The 23,772-nt window shown below is 41.3% G+C and overlaps 2 protein-coding genes across 2 annotated transcripts; both read left to right on the top strand.

Annotated features, from left to right (window-relative positions):
• Positions 1–1,265: 1,265 nt before the first annotated feature.
• On the top strand, positions 1,266–1,553 carry MELLADRAFT_124258 (uncharacterized protein; the record flags this gene model as incomplete). The annotated part of the gene is made up of 1 exon (XM_007405321.1): positions 1,266–1,553. One exon carries the CDS (start codon positions 1,266–1,268, stop codon positions 1,551–1,553), a length of 288 nt encoding a protein of 95 aa, XP_007405383.1.
• An 18,088-nt stretch (positions 1,554–19,641) lies between these two features.
• MELLADRAFT_102253 (uncharacterized protein) lies at positions 19,642–20,025 on the top strand (the record flags this gene model as incomplete). Its single annotated transcript, XM_007405322.1, has 1 exon — positions 19,642–20,025. The coding sequence occupies one exon, from the start codon at positions 19,642–19,644 to the stop codon at positions 20,023–20,025; it is 384 nt and encodes a 127-aa protein (XP_007405384.1).
• Positions 20,026–23,772: the final 3,747 nt, after the last annotated feature.

Below are 23,772 nucleotides of genomic sequence, written 5' to 3'. Positions count from 1 at the left end.
TCTTCCGTTGTCTCCCGTAGAGACTGATTGTGATACGCTACTATCTCCGGTACATACTTATATTGTTGAAGACTTAGTGGGCCGGAGGTGGTGAAATACGACATGTACGGTCATGCCAGACGTCAGGTCTTCCGAGAGGACTAAGTACACCCTAGAAAGGGAGTCAAAAGTTTTATCATGTTTCTGGGGTTCCGGGGGGCTTGAAGATATAGTTTCAGGTGAATGGCCAACGATATGTGCCTCACCACCGTCACTAAGATGAATAAAGTAGAGTACGGCCAAAACATGGGATTGCCTTGTGTAAAGTTGAAAGTCCCTCACTCCTCGTGAGGCCTGGCGTGAGGGGTGAGTTCCACTCCTTTAGCTTAATGTAGTTTGAAACTTCGTTGGTAAGATGAATGGCTCACGGAGTCAGTTTGAGGGACATCACTATTCTTACCATTGAGCTTACATAGAGCATTTGCTTGAACTGGATAGGAAGTGTAAAACTCTGTTCTTAATTCTTATCAATGATATACCCATCTGATATCGCGGGGAAAGACATCCATTGAGACTCAAATTGCATTCTATTTTGAGCGCGAAACCTAACGCGAAACGTAGCGCGAAACTTTTAGTAAGGTCACCTCCTCAGTTTGGTAACCGACTAGGTTGATGAAGAAAGTAGTTTTGGAAGGATTTTGCAAGAGGAAGGATCCCAATTTCTGGTATAAATTCCCCCATTCTCGTGTGGTAAACCATCCAACTGTTCCCAACTTGATAATTTTCCTTCCTAATTCAAAAACAGCTTCAAAGCTATCCAAAAATTCTAATTATCGACGTTCATTTTTGTCATTCACTAAGCTTACTTGAGGGATTGTGAGTCCATATCGGCTAACTTAACTAGCTTCATTTGCATCTGCTCATCTCATAAGCAGAAAGCACAGATCCGCCAAGAACAAATACTGATCATACCCTACCTATTCACCAACAGTTGACTCAATCAATCAACCATAGACCAAACCAACCTCGTCGCACACCCGCTCTCGAACGCAGTCCGTGAGTAATCATCCCATGTTTTCTTGAATACCCTTGACCAAAAACTGAAGAGTTTATAAAGCTTTAGAATCTGCTTTCTTCCTGCGCCACCAGGATTATCTGCCGGGTCAATCAATACATAAATTTTCTGGTAAGTCGTCTTGAAACTCACAAATTTGATAAAAAAGATAACTGATCCATTTGGATTGCCTTACATGTGTTCGCCCTAGTTTGACATTGCATCATCAACCATGATTGGTATCCAATTAAGAAAGATGGTTCTACTTAGCTTGATCCTAAGCATTTCTATTATACCAATGATGTGTGAAATGGTAGAGGAGGCAGAAGATATTGCAGGTTTCTCAAGGGTTAGTAAATCGCGTAGTTCGCTTGAGGAAGATGAGGACAGCTGGCGGTCTAGTGAGGGCTCACAATGCGCCGCTCAATCCTGTACTTTTCACCCTACATGTTCCCGGAAAGGATGTGGTGATTGTGGTGGGATGGGCTACTGTTTAGAAAGCGGCCAGAAAAATCCTTAGAGAAGATAAGGCTACGGGCTCAGATTTGTTCTTTTCTTCTTTGTCAGCCTGATGTTTGTCCAGAGTAATCAACACGGTAGCAGTTTGTAGAGGATGTTTAAAATACATCAGTTCCTTGAAGGTAGCCATAGGATCAGGAAGCTTGTGAACAATAATTTCTGCTAATAAGCCATCACCTATGTCGTTAGTGAAATCACAATCAACAAGATTGGTCATTACTTGACAAATGTCTTTGATAAATTGAGACAATGAGGTGAAGGAAATGCAAAGAAAAATTCAAGAAAACACAACTTTGACAGGCGGCATCAGTAGATTGATAATGAGATAGATAGAATCCTTTGATCAATCTGGATTTAGCAAGTTGGCATTTGTAACAAATCGAGCTCTGCTAGCTTGATCTAGACGTTGAATAATCTCACCGAAAGCACCATTACGTTGTTTCATGAATTCAGCGAATTGAGGGTCATTGTTAGGAGGAATGGTTGGATGAGGAGTGGAAATAAAAGCTCCAAGATCGCAGAGTACTTGAGGATCGGAGAAGACTGGGAACAGTTGGGAATGGGAATTGTAGTGTACACATACTGTACAGAGCTCAGTCGTCTGTACAGAGCTCAGTTGTACAAGGCTGTACAGCATTGGGCTCCCCCTTGTTACGGGTGACAGTTTCGAGGGTCTGAGTTGTTATGTTTCAGCCTCAGCAAGGCCATTATCCTCACCAATCCCATGCCATGTTTCTCTATAAAATGTACTTAGTTTCTATCTCTTGTTTATGTTTTGTTTGTAAATTAGTAAATAAACCATTTGTGTTCCAACACCCCTGGCTTCCTGATGCCACTTACACCATGTTGGTATCTTTTTATGTATTTCAAAACTCTGAAAGTCTTTTGGTGGGTTTCAACTGAGAGTATTGTTGAGCACCCTTTGTGAGCATTCATTTGGGGATAGAATTGGCCAGATCCTTTGTCACCAGCAGGGGTCAACAAAGTTACAACATCCCAGTTGGCAAAGGGGAGACATGTCTGTTTGGACACAACTCCAAAGGGTGTTTCAAGTGTCTATCAGAAGCCCTTGGTGTGTGCACTTTGACGTGCTACAAAAATACCAACATGGTGTTGGTGTCAACGCTGGCTCAGTTGCGCAGAGGTAGCGGATAGCGCTGCCATAGCGCAACTGAGCTGCGCCCCGTTGACTTGACACTGACGAGTAACAGGGCCAACGTTTCGCTTTACTTTGATGACCCGGCCAGTAACGGGGCCCGCGTAACGCTTACCGGTCCCAGGGATGCCAGAAGCGGCATGTGAGCTTCGCTTCCGATCATCGGAGATATCTGATTTCACACTACTCCATCTTAAGATGATGAACTCAAGAACTTCCAGAAAGCACTCGTCATCAAGAACTTACCATCGAAAATCAATCGTCAGCAAGGATACATTGTCATCAAAGAATTTCGAAGCAAAATTTTGCCTTTTCATAAAAAGGTCTTTATGGTCAGTGATTGTATTTTTCCTCTCTTTCCCTCATTTCTTTTCAGAAGTCGACTAATATCTCTTAATACCTCACTTCTAATAATCTCGTCTTCACTGATTAATTTAAATATTGTCAGCCAGGGCATAAGTTGCTTAGACGACTTATCTCCTGGCTAACTACCTAAGGATGTTTGGAGACAAACACACAAATGAAACCATTGAAATACAACATCTTACAACTCTCAGTTTCTCTCGTATAAATCTATTACAACTGTTTTCTTTATTCTTTTTCCTATTTTACATAATTCTTTTACTTTTCTCTTTCTACATATATTCTTTTTCATTATCAAATAAACCAATTAATTCACAATACTCGCGTGAGATGATCTTGAATTAATTGACTTTGATATGAACTCCTGAATGATGTTGAAATTTCCAGTTCATGGTTCTCAAGTTGGATTGGGACACCACTCGAGTTCCTACTCATCTAAAACCAATCCAGCTAACATGTGGGAACTGTCAGCTGGAAGGTCTGGAAATGGAAACGGATGAAAGGACGGATTACAAATGATATTCTGGGATGACATCTTGGCGAATGAGCGATGGGCTCGGTATTCCATCAATTCAAATTACTTATGTATTCAAGTCGGGGAATTCCGGGTTTACGCATCTGGATGATATCATGGGTACTTCTGTTTGTGTGTGGTCTAGTTGTGAGAAGGGTATAAAACCCGCGTTGTTTTCTTTATATTGTGATTTTTTCTTCATCTTCTATTATACTAATCTAATCAACTATTAGCCTAACCAGCTTACGAGTTTTTATCGCGTCCACCTCATTCCAACATCTTTTAAAACAATCTGTTTCAATCCATCTTGGTTAGTGTTGTCCACGCGTTTATAAATTTCGATCTGATTCGTATTATAAGAAAGCGTAAATTCTCTATATATTGAGTTTATTTCCAGGTTGAATAACCGTCCTTGTTGACAATTGGGGGTCTGGCCGAAGTTACTAGATCTGTTGTCCTTTATAAGTCTTGCATTATATTTGCATTATAGAGGACAATACACCAACTAAAGATTGTTTTATTTACATCACTTCGTTTGACTCTGTTGAAAAGCCAACATCAAAACTGATCACTAATAAAACAATCGTTCTTTTGCGACTGCTTAGTTTTCAAACCAACCAAGCAGCATCCACTACTATCAACAATCCAGTCCGAAAAGCGTCCTAGCATCTTTGAATTCATTCACAGAATAAGTGAGTGAATAATATAAAAAGAGGTCGGCCTGATAATTTACTGACAAATTTTGATAGTAGTATTCTAGATTTAACCTAAACCTGGTTTAATCTCCATCATCGTACCTGTTCAGTATCCGATAAAGTTTTTGAAAAGTCTCGGTTCGTCTGAAAATTTTTCGTTTGTCCGAATCAAAACGAAGAAAAGGCTGACTTTTTGGGTCCTTGTGGAAACTTTTATTTTCGTTTCGCTCTATTTTTATTCATCTTTTCGTTTGAAAAAAAAGATTCATTGGTGTTATATTCAAATACTGAAACAACCGTGATGGCTTACGACGTCGATATCAAAAGACGTAATATGTCTAACATCGATATCAATGCTCCGGCCGCTGCCTCAGTTGCTAATGCCCCATCTACCACGGCTAAAAAGGGTGGTAGAAAGGCCAGCAAGGCAGTGGAGGTCGTAGGTAGTTCAGCTACCGAAGATACCGAAATGAATGAGGCGGCGGCGGTATTGCAGCCTCCAACTGCTGAAGGCAGAGAATTTGAGGATCAAACGGACTTCGTGTCATTTGATAATGGCGATCCAGCTGCTAATACTGCGAATGGCAGTATGGAAGTAAGTGCACCTGTGTCATCAAAACAAGGCAAAGGATTATTTGACTTACCTCCGACGATGACAACAGGGCTTAGGTCCGGACGGGTTGCAAACCCTTCGAGAACTGAAGTTCGTACGCAGGGATCCAAGGGACGCCCAAATCGCGGTCCTGAAGGAGACAATAACAGCGTACAAACGACAAGTGTCGCAGTTGAAGGGACACGTGGCAGATCTGGAGGGTCGGTTGGAGAATCTCAAAGCTCCATCACCCAAGATAGCTTATCTCGGGACCAACCACCACATCAGGCCAACAAAACCTCGCCCGAATCAGCCGTTCAAGCGAAGGGGAAGCAACGACAACAGCCAGTTGGGAGGGAATCCACCATTTGTGGTGGACAATTACCCCCACAAACGCAAAGCGCCTCCAACGGAGGTACCACAGCACATACAGGCGAATCCGCGGTATCCTCTCAAGAAAGGATCGACGGGATCAATGCCGGTACAGCAAGTGGTACCAATGCAGGTGGTAGAACAGGAGGACTTTCAAGTTCCGGAAGGAATGATGTTAGTGAGAAGAGTGTGAAGAGTGGATCTCATGATGTACCTTCGACGCCCTTATCATCGCTTGTTGTGCCTGTTGTTACCGTTTCTCGACCGTTACCTGGTATTGTTCCAAAGAATCTTGTATCCAACCCAATTACTAGTGATAGCCCACTCTGTGTGAATATTGGTTTGAGAAGCGCTTCTGCTAGTAGTAATATATCGTCACTGTCATTACCGCCGAATAACATTTCACTAACAAAGTTAGTAGAATTAGAAACGTTATTAAGAGTGAATTTCAGTACCATCAATGGTCAACTAAAAGCTCAAGTTGACAGCATTGAGTCATTTAGAAATGAGATGATGGCAGTAAGAGACTTAATCGACGATGTAACAGAGACAAACAACATGCTCGATAGCAAGCTGGCAGCATTTGAGGACATATTGGAACAATATGGACGAGACCAGCAAGCTATTGCAAAACTGATGCATCTTACAAGCTCAGCGTCTGAGGAATTGACCCGCGACACAGCAAATATGTGCGAGGCAATGGAGCAGTTGACCTTGGACCGTGAGACTGAGAGACAGAGTATTTGTGAATTAAAAATTGATTTCACGAGACAGTTTCAAGAGATGAAGGATCATCTCGATGCGGTAGCTAGGAATGTTTCTAGATTACAAGCTGAGAAGAACAAAGTAAGTTCAGAGAATGTTCTGTATGAAAGTAGTCATCAAAAGATACAGGGAGAGGCAAAGACAGCCCACTCAAAAATAAACAACGTTGTCTATGAAGATGGTGAATTTGAGAAAAATTCGGACATCATAGAGACAAGTGCTCCATATACCAATCCAAGGAATTATCCTAAGATCAAGAGCTACCCAAAGTTCAGTGGGAAACCTGAAGAGGATTGGGTCGATTTCATTGACGAGATCGATACCTTCAAAGACTCATATGGAATGCCGGATGCGGAGATAGTTTCCAAACTACCATCAATCCTGAAAGGCATAGCTTACACGTGGTTTCGCGCCGTGATTAAGCAAAATAGAGGAAAAGGATGGGAGCACTGGAAAGGATTGCTTGCAAAGAAATTTGGTGGATCTGTGTGGCGACAACGTCAGTTAACACTGTTGCACCAAATGAAATTTTCGTATAACAACGAAGATATCACTGAATTTCTGACGACGATGCATAGGAAAATTGAATCCGTATATCCATCGGCAAGTAGTGAGGATATAAAAGAACATATCTTAATGAAACTACCGGCGGAGGTACGGGATACAATAAGCATCAGTACCAAGGATATGGAAGACATATCTGAATACCTGACTACTTGCGAGAGAATACTGACAAACCAAAAAGATGTCAATAAACCAAGCATGAATAGCAGTAGAAGGGTATGGAGAAACGAGAATCCAACCAATAATACCGTTTGAAAAGATGATATTATTGGTGAGAAAAAGAAGGTTACGATTCCGTTACAAGGGGATTCAAAAGAGAGAATTCGAAATAAGACTTGCCACAGATGTAAAGGCCCTTGGATTCCCGGGCATACATGCAATAAAGTTCTGAACATTGATGTGGAAGACGACGAATCGTTGACATATTCGGGGGATGAACAGGACTTAGCAGAAAATGATGATCATCAAGAGGAAAACAATGATGTAATGATCCTTGAAACAGAGGTTTTACATGGGAACTTCCTAACTGATGGTCTTGGTCAACTACGAGATGTACAAGAAGCTGAATACGTCCGGACGCCCAACGAGGTGAAAAGCGTTTGCCCAGCGAGATGTACGGCTGTTGTAAACCAGAAGGAGGTCATGATTGTCCTCGATTCGGGAGCAGGAGGTAGCGTAGTGTCAAGCAGTTATTTACAAAGTGTTGATCCAGAATGGAAAAACCATTTGGTAAATGAAGACACCGGACGATGGAGAGGATATGGCTCTGTGCTGAAACCACTTGGGACTTACGTTGCAAGTGTGGTGTTTGGGCACGAACGAGGAAATATCCGGGCCATGATGAAGTTCGTAGTCATGAACAACGAAGGCCTGCCACAGTACTTTATAGTTGGGAACAATAACTTATTATTGTACGGCATAAGACTACACCTATGTGATAAATATTTTACTTTGGGAAATAACCTAAAAAGGAAATTTGCTTTAACATACGATAAAGCACCACCAACACAACACATAACTGTTGTCGCGGGAAAGCAGACTGGAGAAAACCAACCGTCACCGACAGTGGGTATTCCAACGCCGGAGCCAGAACAGTTCGAAAAAGCTTTCTCAGAAGCGGTGTGGGATGCTGATTTACCTGACGAAGACAAAAAGTTGCTGTCTAAAGTCATCAGAGACTTCCCAATGGTTTTTGCTCATGGCAAAAGACAACTGGGGGAAGTGTCGGTGGAAGAGTTTGATATCAATCTTAATATTGATGGGGACAAAATGCCTACGAATCTGAAAAAGAAGGCGTACCCATGTAGTCCCCAGAAACGAAAGGATATCGAAGAGAACATCCAAGAACTGTTAGATTTAGGTGTTCTTGAGGAAATTGATCGAACACCTCGAGACTGCGTGATTTCTCCGGTTATTATTCAATACCAGAATGGCAAAAAGAGAATGTGCGGAGATTTCCGGTCATTAAACGACTTTACCGTCTCAGATATCTATGGTATGCCTCGAGTGGATGCTATACTGCATGGGCTTAAGGGCGCTACCAGGATATCGCTATTGGATGGATACAAAGGGTATCACCAATTTCGGTGCACGGAGAGAGCAAGTAACTATTTGATCATTATCACGCACTGTGGAATGTTCAGATATTTACGAATGCCATTTGGTCCTAAAAATGGTCCCTCGGTGTTTCAACGAACAATGGACAGAACATTCAGTAAAGAGATTCGCGAAGGATGGATGACAATATACATAGATGATATCATTGTGCATTCGAAAAATACCGCAGACCATATTGAGCATCTTCGGCGAATCTTTACGAAGTTGGAACAAATAAACTTGACGTTGGCATTCAAGAAATGTCACTTTGCGTTTCAGTCGACAAAAGTACTTGGTCATATTGTATCCGGTTTACTGATGTCAGTAGATGACAATAAAGTCAAGGCAATCAGTCACATTCAGCCACCGACTACTGTAAAAGAAGTACAGAGTTTTTTGGGAATGTGCGGATATTATAGACAATATCTGAAAAACTACCAACTAGTTGCGCTCTCATTGACTCGACTGATCAGACGAAATGAAGCGTTTGAATGGACAAATGAGAGGCAACAGGCCTTTGATAAACTGAAGCAAATGCTACAAGAAGCACCATCCCTATCGTTACCGGATTTCGATAAACCTTTCATAGTTTACACGGATGCCAGTTTTATAGGGCTGGGAGCGGCGCTACACCAGAAACAGGTGGTGGACGGAAAGGAAATTGAAGTTCCCATCTGCTTTATATCACGGTCACTCCGAAATGGAGAGTTGCGATATGGAACAACCCAACTAGAATGTCTAGCAGTGGTTTGGGCGCTGGAAAAATTACATTACTACTTGGATGGCAGTACATTCGAAGTAGTTACTGATTGCTCCGCGGTAAAAAGTCTACTTGGAATGAAGACACCAAATAGACATATGTTTCGTTGGCAAATAGCTATCCAAGAATATAGGGGTCGGATGACTATTAGCCATCGGGCTGGCGATAAACATCAAAACGCTGATTGTCTATCGAGAAATCCAATGCCGAATAATTCCGATAATCCGGCTGGTGTGTCACAGAAAGACGACACGGAAATATTTGGCCTACATGTGGTGGATTTGGAGCACGATTTCTACGCCAGCGTAGCAGAGGGATATTCGCTGTGTCCAAATATGAGGAAAATCATCATGGTTTTGAGCAAACCTGACGGAACCTCAAATAGTGAGATCATTAGCTCATTAGACGAACCTTGGAAAAAATTATTTAACCAAGGGTGTTTTATATTTGAAGATGACTTACTATATTATCGCAAGCAGGGATCTCATCGCTTGGTGATCCACGATAGCATGAAGGAACAGATTTTAAAATTATGCCATGACGATATACTGGCGGGACATTTTAGTCTTGACAAATCATTACATTGCGTAAAGAATACGGCATGGTGGCTGAATTATAATCAAGATGTAGCAGATTATATTAGCTCCTGTGATACGTGTCAGAAGGGAAACAGAAAAACGGGGAAAACGTTTGGTTTGTTACAAGAAATACAAAAACCGACAAAGCCATGGGAAATAATTAACATGGACTTTGTCACCGGACTACCACCAGCAGGGGATCTTTCTTATAATTCCGTGCTGGTGATCGTCTGTCGATTATCAAAAAAGGCGAAGTTTGTGCCTTGCCATAAAGATATCGATGCCAAGGGGTTGGCGCATCTGTGGTGGAAATATGCGCTCAACGAGTGTGGATTACCCACCGCCATAATCAGTGACAGGGATCCGAAGTTTACCTCGGAATTCTGGACGTCATTGATGAGAATTGCGGGATGCCAGTTGAAACTGTCAACGGCACATCATCCTCAAACGGACGGCCTTGCCGAGAGGACGATCCAAACAATGGAGGACTTGATACGCAGGTATTGTGCATTTGGCCTCCTGTATAAAGACAGTGAGGGCTGTACGCATGATTGGATCTCCTTACTACCGGGGCTAGAATTTGCCTACAACAGTAGCGTTCATTCTAGCACTGGAAGGACTCCTTTTGAGCTGGAGCGAGGATACATCCCTCAGAGTCCCAGGATGCTAACAAACAAGAAATTGGGGAAACTCAATATCATCCAGCAGCTGGGAATTTTCTCACATGCAAGAATTAGCTAGAATACATGCGGCGGATTGCATATCAAAAGCCTTTGCTTATGAGAAGCAAAGATGGGATAAGACCCATACAGCTCCCCCTTTCAAAGCGGGGGATCAGGTGCTGTTGTCAACGGTGCATTTCAACAACTTGAATAGTAATTCAAAGTTAAAAGATCCTTTTATCGGACCGTTTACGGTGGTCAAGATGGTTGGCAACAATGCAGCGGAGTTAGATCTGCAGGGAGCCTATTCGAGGCGGCATCCTGTTTTTCCTGTGTCTTTGATGAAGCTATATCTATCATCAGATTCGGACAGGTTCCCGAAGCGGACTGTCAATAAGAAAGCGGCACCTGAATTAACAGAAGAAGAAGGGGTGATACATCGAGTATTACAACAAAGAGTGGTGACGAAAGGAAACAAGAAAGTACGACAATTTCTTGTCTCCTTCAAGAATCAGTCCCCGGACCTATCACGATGGGTCCATGAGGACGAAATACCGAATGGTACGGTGCTCTTACGAAAATTTCGGAAAGAGGCACGTGAAGAGAAAAATATGAAAAAATGACAGAACATTTTTTTTTGTTTTTTTTGTGTGAGGGAGTGTCAGCCAGGGCATAAGTTGCTTAGACGACTTATCTCCTGGCTAACTACCTAAGGATGTTTGGAGACAAACACACAAATGAAACCATTGAAATACAACATCTTACAACTCTCAGTTTCTCTCGTATAAATCTATTACAACTGTTTTCTTTATTCTTTTTCCTATTTTACATAATTCTTTTACTTTTCTCTTTCTACATATATTCTTTTTCATTATCAAATAAACCAATTAATTCACAATACTCGCGTGAGATGATCTTGAATTAATTGACTTTGATATGAACTCCTGAATGATGTTGAAATTTCCAGTTCATGGTTCTCGAGTCGGATTGGGACACCACTCGAGTTCCTACTCATCTAAAACCAATCCAGCTAACATGTGGGAACTGTCAGCTGGAAGGTCTGGAAATGGAAACGGATGAAAGGACGGATTACAAATGATATTCTGGGATAACATCTTGGCGAATGAGCGATGGGCTCGGTATTACATCAATTCAAATTACGTATGTATTCAAGTCGGGGAATTCCGGGTTTACACATCTGGATGATATCATGGGTACTTCTGTTTGTGTGTGGTCTAGTTGTGAGAAGGGTATAAAACCCGCGTTGTTTTCTTTATATTGTGATTTTTTCTTCATCTTCTATTATACTAATCTAATCAACTATTAGCCTAACCAGCTTACGAGTTTTTATCGCGTCCACCTCATTCCAATATCTTTTAAAACAATCTGTTTCAATCCATCTTGGTTAGTGTTGTCCACGCGTTTATAAATTTCGATCTGATTTGTATTATAAGAAACCGTAAATTCTCTATATATTGAGTTTATTTCCAGGTTGAATAACCGTCCTTGTTGACAAATATACTTTCAACAAACTTTTGATTTCAATCGTTCATCGTTTCAATTTCAAACCACCGTATCATCAAATGCCGATTCAAAGTACCTTGCGAATCAGTTCCGGTTATGAGACAGATGATAGTGTTCCACGGCGATCTGGGCGTGTTACTACACCTGCACGTCCACACCCTGGTATGATATGTCTCCTTTCCGACAGTCGACAATCTGTTCCGAGTTCTTCTTTCACCTTTTCTGTCAACAATTGTCAAGGATCAAGCGCCAAAGGGCAAGCGTCGCCAATCCGAATCGGTTGCTACTGAACCCAATTTGGAGACAGACTCGCCTGTGCTTGTCTCCTCCAACAGACGGATCACACCAGCGAAAAAATCAGGCCCCTCGACTTCGGCTCATACGTCCAAGACTAAAAAGTCTGCTGGAGCATCTTGACGCAAGGATGCTGAGGTCGATCTTGTGAGTCTTTTCCTTTTGATGTTGAACTTTGTTATTAGTGTTCTGACCATGTTACATCTGTAGGCTTTGGCTGGCAAGGCAGGTGCTGATCCCAATCTCAATCAGGACTCTGATGAAGAGAACAGTTGCATACGCAAGCGCACTCGCGGCTCCAAGGACAACGAGGAATCCCCGTCATACGATCCACCCGTCTTATTCTTTGGGAAACAGTTCCACCGCCCAAACAATGTGAGTTTTCTTTATAAACTTCTTCTACATCTATGTACGAGGCTAATGTTTTCTTACTTGTACTTTTCAGGATCCCAATGGGCCTCCCTTGACCCTCATGTGTAAGTGGTGTAGTAAGGAAGTCCGAATCAGTGGGACTTCCAAATCAAACCTCCGCGTCCACCGTGATGGATCCAGCCAGCACGGTAAGAGAAAAGCTGGATGTCCTCGTTGACAACAAGCAATAGCGGCTGGAGCGAATATCCCACCATCTCTAGCAGATGTCCTGGCCACCCAGATCCGTGATGCACATTCCACCTCTTTGGACAGCTTTCTCCTCCCAGTTCCCGAGTTCGATAACCTGGTTGTCAACCAGATGATCAGCCTCTGGCAGATCAACAACAGCCTTCCTTGGACCATTACCAAGCACCCAATGCTACGTGCAATTCTATCTTATCTTTGTCCTGGTATCAATCTACACAAGCGAAAGTGGACAGCAGAGGAAGCAAAGCGGCTTTATGTAGGGCTTCATGACACTGTAGCTGAGGAACTTAAGGTAAGATAAGTATTGTATCATATCTAAGTATTACATGAAACTAATGACCATGGTTTCTATTTTTTTGATTTTGTTTGCCTGTGTCGATGTCTTGTTCCAATGAACATTGGAGCAACAGTCACTCAGTAGTATGTTCACTTTGATTCAGGACGTATGGACTGTATCTCGAAACCGGCACGCTTTCATCGGTGAATTGGTCGCTTATGTCGATAAAGACTGGAACTTTGTTGTCCGACATCTCTCGTTGAAACTCGTGGCGTGGCATCACCGTGGCGAGTGGTTGGCAGCACCTCTCGCCACTGTTCTTAAAAAACATGGTCTATGTAAAAAGATAAGTAATTTTTATGATTTTTTTAAATGATCAATTATATTAGATTGAAACAATTCATGCTGACTATCGTTTTGTATATCGCACATGTTAGCAATGGCCTCCGATTCTGGATCCAACAACTTGACGTTGGGGGCAGAGTTGCAACGTCAAATGCTTGATCACAACCCCACCTCTCAATGGAACTTGACAACGATGCACATCTTCTGCATGTGTCATAAGATGGGTTTGATTGTACACGCCGGCTTGGACGCTCTGGGCATTCCACCTAAACAACATTGACATGCAACATTGGCAAATTTTCCGAACATTGACGCTATGGAATGTGTGGCTGAAGAGGACGAACAGGTCGTAATAGACTTATCTGAGACTCAAGATAAAAATGAAGAATCTGAAGACGAAGATCAAGACCAGGACATCGGTAATTTAGAGGAGTCTGATGATGATCAGGACAAGGAGACTCCGACTGAGCCACCCACACCTGAAGCTGATGATGAGGAGGATATAGAAGACCCTGATCCACCTCAAGAATCACGAGCTCGATCCAAGAAAGGTTTACCTTGTACTCGCATGGGTCGATTAATTTGAAATGTAAGTTTTGACACCTTTCTCAGGATCATCTTAGACTTATATCACCCTTGCTGATATGTTTTAGTATTGACTATGTCTGTTCAGCTTAACATAGTCAATAAGAAGCTCACCTGATCTGCAGCATGGAGGGAAGACTTCAACCGAAGACGCTCAGCTGTAAACGTCAAGCGTAAAGAAGATGGACAACCACCTTTACTTGCTCTTTTGGCCGAGTACGGTGTGCGATGGAATATTGATTTGGATCGATGGGAACGTATGTATGCTGCTTGAGATGTAAGTGATTCTCTTTATATTAACATGCCAATCAAACTGATGTCACATATTAATTCCTCTGCATCCGCAAGATTATTGATGAGATGATGAAGGTTGATCTTGCCAAGGTACATGCTAAGAAACGACGTCCTCGAAAGAACACAGCAAAACAAGGTTACTTTCAGGAGCTGGTATTCAGTGTTGGCGATTGGGAGGCTCTGCAGGAAGTTATTCAAGAATTAATCGTGAGTTCAAGGTATCATGATGAATGTGATTGATATCTGCAGCTAATCCGAATCCCCCCAACAGCCCTTGCGTGAGTTGTGTCGAAGGATGGAGGGCGACGCCCCTACTGGATGCATGGTTTTACACGAGTATGCTGAACTCATCAATTCTCTCAACGATCGCCACGATTCTCTTGCGGACAATGATCAACTGTACCCAAAGATCAACAAGATGCTACGACGAGCCACTCTCTACATGGACAAGGCCTTAGCCTGCGACTCTCTTGTACTGGCAACCATCTTTCACCCAAGTTTCAGACTTGGTTTCTTTGGTCTCACCTTTGGAGAAGAAGACATCATGACTAAACATGCTGAAGATTTACTTCGATCTCGATTCACTGAACGTCAAGAACAAATGAAATCAAAAAATACCACTCATGCCACCAACCAAGATGAAATCACCGTGATCAGCTCAAAGTCATTCAAGCAGAAGGTTCCAAAGGTATTTGAGCTATACAAACACGCCAACACCTCAAACGATCTGGGAGAATTGGAACGATATCTTCAAGGCTTAGACCCTCTCACCTTGGACGACCTGCACAAACTCATGGATCCCAAATGTGCTCTGGTTTGGTGGAGTGTTTGTCTTTTCTATTCCCTTTCTTATATTCACCTGTACATAGCTGAATTTGAACTAATATATAGGAGCACTCAAACAAGTATCCTGTTTTGGCTTCTTTAGCCCAGGATTATCTTAGCACCATGGCATCTTTGGCCCCTGGAGAACGTCTTTTCACCGTGGCTGGGCAGGTTTGTTCAGCCAATCAAGCATCCATGCGCCCCCAAACTATTGAGACCTCAGTTGGCAGTCGTATGTGGAGAAGACAAGGTGGTCCCCTACCTCGCTTGTTCAGCAAGGTAGAGAAGGTACTTGATTATGTCTCAAAGAAAAAAGGTCACAAATCTGCTTAGTGATTTCAAATGATGGATTGTAATTTTTTTCAATACCCACTTCTTCCTGTCTTTACCAAAGTCTCCTTTCTTCTTTGCTTTGATCCTTATGCCTTATGCCTATGCCAATTTCTTTTTTTCCTGTCTGTGTTATGCTTCTTTCTTATTCTTGTTTGTGGATCGTTTTGGTCTTTATATACTACAATACACGGTTTTGACCAAATTTTTTTGCACCGACGCACTTTTCTTCGCTTTCTGAGGTGCGCTGACGTTTTCGGAGGTCCTCAGATGGACCACAGCCGCTTTGCCGCTGAAATTTTTTGCCCACCGGTAGCGACTGCTGAAGTTACTACTTGAGATTCTCGACACAATCGCTGCGCATACAAAAAACTTGAAAAAAGCTTTGCGTAGCGCAGCGTGCCAGCATTGTTGGTGTGATGCATTGCACAGAAAGTGGCTGCTGCTTTGCTGGATCACCACTTACCGGCCACAAAACAATCAAACAAGCTTTGAATTCGTGAGTTGTTGTTTTTGTTGACTAGAAATAACATGATTGGAACCAAATGACATCTAATCAAATTGTTTCTTGATTGTAGTTGTAAACGTTGTCCCATAAGCGACTGTGAAGGCCTCCAAGTGCATGTGGCATGTAGTGCATGATGTAGAGTCAACATTGAACACGGTGGATGGTGTTTGTTACAACATCAAGGATTTCACCACCATGTCTGGCCAGAATCAAAAAAAGCAGACCCAATTTCCAAGGCCAAGATAGAGGAAGTTGTTATCAACAACCCCTCAAGAGGTCCTATTGGTCTCAAGGTATGTAGTTCCTTTTTCATTTCTACTGTTTTTACAAACAGATTTTTCACAAAACAAAATACTCACATATGAATTTCATCATTCCTTTATTAGGTCGGAGAAGCTCATACTGGAACTTGTCCCATCAAGTATACCCTTCTGTTTTATTATACCCTTCTTGACACTCATTTTATTGCATTGCTTCCAATTCATTCTGATTCATTCTTTTAATCAATTTAATCATTTCAACCTTTTTAATCATTCTAGTACTATGCTTACAATTCATTCTGATTCATTCTTTTAATCATTTTAATACTGTTTTCCATATCCCTAGCCATTCAAAAGGTTTCCTAAGCGTACAGAAGTACTAAAGGAAAGATTTTGAAGCGGCTAAGAGGATAATGGCCAATCTAAGGGAAGTTAAATGATTTCCTACGCGTACAGAAGTACTGAAAGGAAAAGATCAAGGTAACAAAGATAAGTGGCTGAAGGAGAGTTGATGATTTCCTACGTGTACAGAAGTACTGAAAGGAAAAGATCAAGGTAACAAAGATTTTAGGTGGCTGAAGGAGAGTTGATGATTTCCTACGTGTACAGAAGTACTGAAAGGAAAAGATCAAGGTAACAAAGATTTTAGGTGGCTGAAGGAGAGTTGATGAAAGGTGACAAAAAGTCACTTGGATGGACTCTCTATTAAATAGCATGCCATTGTCAGGTTCAGAATGAAACTTGATCTAGGGCTTTATGGATTGGGAACAGCCCTTGCTAATTGGAAACAATTTATTCAAACTGGTTTTAACAACCAATTGACTGGCTTGGGTCAGATTGGGTCTCATTGCAAACTGCTTGCAAACCAGGCCAAGGCCAAGGTAGGTTGTATAATCACTTTTTCATTGTATTAGTACTGAGGTCCCTGACCATGAGTAAGGGAGTCAGGGACGTTCCGAGGGCTGCTATCCCTGGAAGTGAGTGAGCTTCCAATCGCGACCTGAATTGCATCCAAGCCACAGTGCGACCTTCTCGTGTACAGGAAGGTGGCGTCTTGGGGTTACCTTTGCCACTTTTCCCTTTTTGCCCAGTTTTGCCAAATTCCAACAATAATCAAATTTTCTGCTCAGGTCGGTGTAAAATTGTCGGTGCAAAATTGCATTTCGACATGTCTATCTACATTTTTACACTGACAGTTTTTACACTGAAATTCACATAGTGTAAAACTTTTGGTGCAAAAATAAACCTTGAGGTACTTAATCACATTTTTACACCAAACACTTTTGGTGTAAATCCTCTGGTGTAAAATTCAATATTACCACTGGGTACAAGAGTTTTACACCAAAAGTTTTACACATACTTTTTTTACACTGACAGAAAAAAAATCAAAACGGTGTAAAATTACCAAATAAGGGGGTCATTTGGTAATTTTACACCGAGTCAAGTTTACACCAAAAAACGTCAGTGTAAATGGCACGGTGTAAAATTCTCCCACCCGATTTTTTATCAATTTGCGTGAGCAAATCAGTAAATTTACCAATTGGCTAACACATGCGGTACGCACATCACGACTTGTTCCTAGCAACTTTAACTCCAAGAACTTGACTCAACCCAACCTCCAATACCAAAGTCAACAACAAACATCTTCTTTTCACTTCTCACACCCAGTCCCGTGAATCAAATCAATAAGGGCCGGTTCGCCTGATTTTGAAAAAAATCATTACAAAAAAACAACTTTTCAATCTTCCCCTAAAGATAAAAATGGAGGGGCAAATGAGGCCAAAAACTCTTTTTGGTCTCAAAAACAGCCTCAGGGCTGTTTTTCAAAATTGAAGATTTTTTCATCAAAAACTGTTTTTGGTTTTGATCAAAGACCATTGCCGAACGCTGGTCTTTTTGTCAAACACCAAAAACCGCATTTGGCCAAATACGGTTTTTGGCTTTGGTGGAGTATTTGGCCAAAAACTGTATTTGGTTTCCAGCCGAACGGGCCCTAACATTGAACACCAACTGTCAATCAATGTTTTTACAACCATTATTTTTCTGTTTTTTTTGTTTTAAAATAGGTCGATCAAACATCTTCAACTTGACTTGAAGTTGAAACCAATCCAATCAATGTGATGAATTTGAGAAGTCACACAGCTATATAGAGATAACAGTTGGAAAAATCTTATTGAGGACTGATTAAGGAACATATTGGTGCATGTGTCCACTAGCTGCCTATCACTAGGTGACATGTAATGGACATGTCACGAATCTTGTTACGGATTTGACCAGAGGAAAATAAACGAAATTTGTCCTACCTTTGCTAGAAATTTGTCACAGCTAGTCCTCAAAGTACTCAATTCAAGAACCTCAAATTGAATAAATCTTTTTAGCTTTTTTTTTGGGGGGCTACTAAAAAGTGCCCGCAAATAAAACCTGAGACCGCCCGCTTTTAGAATCCGATGGTTACTAAAAATGTTTGACTGAATTGTGGTTCAGTCCCGAGGTAATAATTTGTAAGAAATCACACGGAAAGCGGGCGGTCTTGAAAATTATCAAAAACCCTACAAAACCTCCCGCTACATACCCACATCTCATCCTTCATATCAATCGTTTATCTCAACTGGATTGTGCAGCTAAACTTGAAAGACATTCAAAGCACTGAACACGATCAGACCCTCTCAGCACCCCCTCAGGCTTGACTACATATCCTCTGTCAATGAGGCCAGAAGCCTGACAGGATTCAAGGCTCTATTTGAAGGGTTCCCCAGAGTTTGATGGCTTCACTTGGTCCGGCCAAAGTCTCAAAGGTTGAGGCTAGAATCAATATTACTTGGATTCAAAACAGTTTTGTGGATTCAGGGGTTTATTGCAAATTTGCATAGCCTGTAAGTTGAATAACGGGTGGTAAAAAACCTTTCAAACCAATGCAAGACACATCTTATTGCATTCCCGAATTTCTTTGCTTCAACAAGCAAGACATGTATGCAATGAATGCCAAGAAGTTTGTGGTGTTTGAAGCGAGAGAGGAAAAAGAAACAAGTGCTAATCAATCATAGATTGACCAACTATTTTTGTGACTTTATCCAACTCTTGGATTAGCAACAGGCAGATCGAGGTCTTCAAACACCAATCACATTGCCAACTTGGGTAAAAGAGACTGGCAGACAGAGGGGCAGTTCTAGCCTCATCGAGTTTGAATCTAGCCAAGTAAAAGCCGTTTGTGAGTGTACTCGTGTACTCAAGATTGCTTATCTTAACACCAGCCCATCAGCCAGAGGTTTATAATTATGGTATAGAGCTTGGTTAGAAAACAAGAAGAAACACAACAACTTGCTATCCTGGTTGTGAGATGTGGGTAGCGGGAGCCGGAGCAGGAGGTCTTGAAGGGTTTTCGATAATTTTCAAGACCGCCCGCTTTCCGTTTGATTTCTTACAAATTATTACCTTGGGACTGAACCACAGTTCAGTCAAACATTTTTAGTAAACACCGGATTCTAAAAGCGGGCGGTCTCAGGTTTTATTTGCGGGCACTTTTTAGTAGCCCCCTTTTTTTTATTATAAAGTGACATTAAAAATACTATCAACTAAAGAAATTAAATCAAACAAGAAAAATTAAAAAACAAAATGTCATTTCAAGTTCAATTAGATCAAACTCGTCAACAATTGTATCAGAGTCAAACTCAACCAAATCAGAGTCAACCAGATCCGAATCAAAATAAATTAGACCTGACGAGAGAGAAATCAATTCAAGCAAATGGTGATCAAGTAATCCAAAACAAGGAATCAAATCGAGTATTAACACAAGCAGAGGCGGTGGCGAAGGGGATCCAACCAGGCCAAAGACTTCAAACTCCTAGACAAGGTGCGATTGGCAAGAATACTAAAAGAGGAAGCAAAGGTTCAAACCGTAATCCAAAGAGCCTTTGTGGAGTTGGTATTCCAAAACGAGGTCGTCGCCCGATTGGAATCAAGAAAGCTAAAGGGATTGGAAAGAGGATGGATGGATGAGATTGAGGAGGTTGATGGCTATTTGAGCAAGGTTGATACGGGGTACCTTACAAAGTTGATTCTGAAATTATAAATGAAGTTTTTGTATTGGTCTCACAAGGAACAAGCTTCAAGATAAAGTCTCTTTGTCCTCTTACTTCCATATTGTCTTGAGTTGGCTCATAATTTTCCTTGATTCAAAGCAAGTGATTAATTTCAAGGGATCATTCACTACAAGAGAACACAACAACTAAATGAGAAATTACTAACAAAAAATGAGATAGAGTTGATTTAATAAAGCTTGTTGGAACGTCTTGCAGGATCGGGCATAGAGGCGATGTTAGAGCATCCGCACTCGTTTGCGGTTGTTAACTTGGTCACGTGTGGTAACAAACACAACATTAAGTAAAAAGTTACTTAACTCAACCAAATTTCGCACTAGTTTGCATTAGCAGCGCTGTAAGTTTTATAAATTTACAGATAGTGCATGTGCTCCGCACCAGTCATGCAGTAAGGTAAAGTTTTGATTTCTTGAGTACAAATCACCTGCCTTCATTGCCAGTTTTCATATGATAGAGGCACTGTTCTCTTCTTTGCACTAAGATACTTTCAAATACTCCATCTACACATGAAGATCCGATATCATCCTGTTCATCTACTCGATCGATAGATCTTAATTTAAAATTACAAATTTAACATGAGTTTGTTCAGATACTTAATACATGAATTCCAGTTAAAAAACAAAGGCTTTACTACATTGAAAAAGCTTTTGAAGAGTCTGAATACACATAATGATCTTGTAAAAGATTTAAAGATTTAAAACTAGGAAATAAAAATCCAAACTTCAATTCTTAATTTGTATCACTTGATCCTAAAAGTCCTCCAGTGATTGGTCTTTTAATGTCGATTTTCTTAAATATTGACCTCTACATAGCTATATTAATTTAGACATCTTTCATTTTGATCATTCAAGTTAAATTCAAGTTAAAGGAGAACAATGAATTCCAACAAAATCAACAAATTGTCCAAAACCTCCACTGTTGCCGCTGAACAAATTCATGTTTCAACCAAGCAAAGTTACGGTCAAGCGAGATTTACTTTTTTCTCTTTCATAAACAATCATTCATTACAAGTTAAACTTCAACCATGAAATAGTTTATCCAATCATCCACCAATCTTCATCATTCGTTTGCATTAGATCATATTCAAGTTGAAGGCAAACCAGCAATTGATACAAAATTGACAAATTCAAACCAGATGCACAAATTGTCTGCTCTTTAACTGAAGAAATCCAAGTTTAAACTAGCTGAAGTTTGGGCCCTGCAACAATTAGATTTGATGTGCTTATTGCTTTTCACAACTTACCCTGATACCAACAGCAAATTGAATGGAAATACGCAGTGATTTCATTCGATTCCATCAGCCAAACTCGATTACAAGAACAATCTTCAACACCATTGGCTCAAAGAATCACATTTGAATATCTCATCAGTTGATTAAGTGGTGTCAATTTGGGAAGTTTGGTACATATCATTTACTTTCACTGCTTCAATCAGATCTTCAACTCCTAACCTCTCAACTTACTCATCACCAAACTCGTTCACAGACTAAGAGAAAAACTTCGCTGGAATCAATCATTCAATTTCATGACTCAACAGATGATTCAATGATTTTACTAATTCACTTTCAATAGGGCTTTGTGGACTATGAGGAAATCCCGATCAGCCAAATAACACTCACTTTATTCATCAACACCAGTCCCAACTCCAATCCCAAATCCAACACATCAATTGGGATCCAATGCCGCCAAAATTTCAAACCCGATTGGAAACGTCAAGCCAAGCGAGACAAGGGAAGCGATTCCGAGTAGCAAACGAAGAGAAAAATCTCGCAACGAGTCAGCTCTCGAACGCCCAGTCAGTCTTTTTCCCAAAACAAAAACCGAGGCAGCAAAGGATATCGCGGATACAATCTGCTTCACTTGCCTTCACTCTTTGGATGCCAAAAAGGATGACAACCATAAGCAGGACGTAAGACATCGGATGAAGAGCCCGTGGTCTCCAAAAGGGATCTGTGGTCTTATCATCTGTGTAAGCTTTCTTCACTCATTTGAATATCTCTCACCATCAGAGACATCTGTCAAAAGAATGATGTGAACGAGGCAAAGAGGATTTGATCACACATCTTACTCATGTTTCTACATTTTTTCATCTTTATATCAGATTACAATGGAGATAGTAAGTACAAAGAACAAATGTGAGGCGCGGTGATTGAACAACTAAGAGCACCCACACTCGTTTGTGGTTGTTAACTTGCTCACATGCGGTAAAAACCGCTAAATTAAGTAAAAAATTACTTCACTCGAGCAAATTCCACACTCGTGTCACATTACTTGCACGTTAGTTAACTAACTTGAGAAATGATTTGAGTTTCCACACTGGTACAAAGTTTACAAGCTCAAATATCAAGCACCCCCCAATTTTCACAATCCGCCACCCAATCCACTCGACTTCCTTCAATAAGCCGCAATGGCATCCAGCACATTGTTCTCATGCTACCCCAAGAGAGCACGAGACTTTATTCAATTTAACTCGCAATCTCATCACAGCTGGATGGTGGGCACAGGGAGGTTTGTAGAAAAGAATAAGAAATCCATTTAATCAAGATCATTTTACATAGCCCCCCTAAGTTTGAATGAGATAGACAAATTGAAGAAATCTTCATGATCCTTGTAAAATCAATCTATACAATAAGAAATCATTTTAGATTGATCTAAAACCCTTGTAAAACCAATCCACAGTGTAAGAAATTGAACTGCATCGATAGAGGAGTCAAGAGGTGTCGAGAGGTGTCGAGAGGAGTTGATTCAAGAGGTGTCGAGAGGTGTCGAGAGGAGTTGATTCAAGAGGTGTCGAGAGGTGTTGAGAGGAGTTGATTCAAGAGGTGTCGAGAGGTGTTGAGAGGAGTTGATTCAAGAGGTGTCGAGAGGTGTCGAGAGGAGTTGATTCAAGAGGTGTCGAGAGGAGTTGAGTCGAGTCGAGAAGATTTGAGTTGAGTCGAGTCGAGAGGAGTTGATTCAAGTTGGTGACTTGGAGAGCTGGAGAGTCAATGTGCTTGAAAAGTCAAAGACGGACTAGCAATTTTGATACCGCATGCGTTAGCCAATCGGTTAATTTAACGATTGGCTAACGCAAAACGATTAAAAATTAAGTACCGCAGGGCTAATTTTTCACCGGTGTGGAAAATACCCTGCGGTTGCGGTAAATTTAACCTTACCGCACTCGAGTTAACGCACAAGTGTGGATGCTCTAAGAATCGACTCAAAACTCTACGGTGGCCCCAAGGCAAAATCGCCGCCACCCCTTTGTGTGATTTGCGTTGTGTGATTTGCGATTTGTGATCTTTACTCGCATCATTCAAAAACGTCCCAGATACTTTCCTCACTGCTTCTCACTCATCCTTTCAGAACCCCAGAAATCGATTCTATCTTGATGTAGACCACAACATACGAATGAAACCTTGCGAGTGCATCAGACGTGCGATCGGCAATTTTTCAAGATGAGGACATCCTAGACAAGTGATCGTCATCAATCCAAGGAAGCGACATCAATGACGAACTGGGAACTTCTATGGTATCTACTTATCATGAAATGGGACATAGGAGAGGCCTCTGAGGGCTTTGTGAAGCTAAGAAGAGGTGAGAATTGGTCGCCATCTCACCTCAATCAACTTTTGAAGATTCTACTTTGATTGTGACGCTGCATACAC

This window comes from Melampsora larici-populina, assembly GCF_000204055.1.
Source record: "Melampsora larici-populina 98AG31 unplaced genomic scaffold MELLAscaffold_3, whole genome shotgun sequence".
NCBI classification, from domain to species: domain Eukaryota; kingdom Fungi; phylum Basidiomycota; class Pucciniomycetes; order Pucciniales; family Melampsoraceae; genus Melampsora; species Melampsora laricis-populina.
The sequence above is the reverse complement of the archived record's forward strand: the minus strand, read 5'-3'. Positions and strand labels throughout refer to the sequence as shown.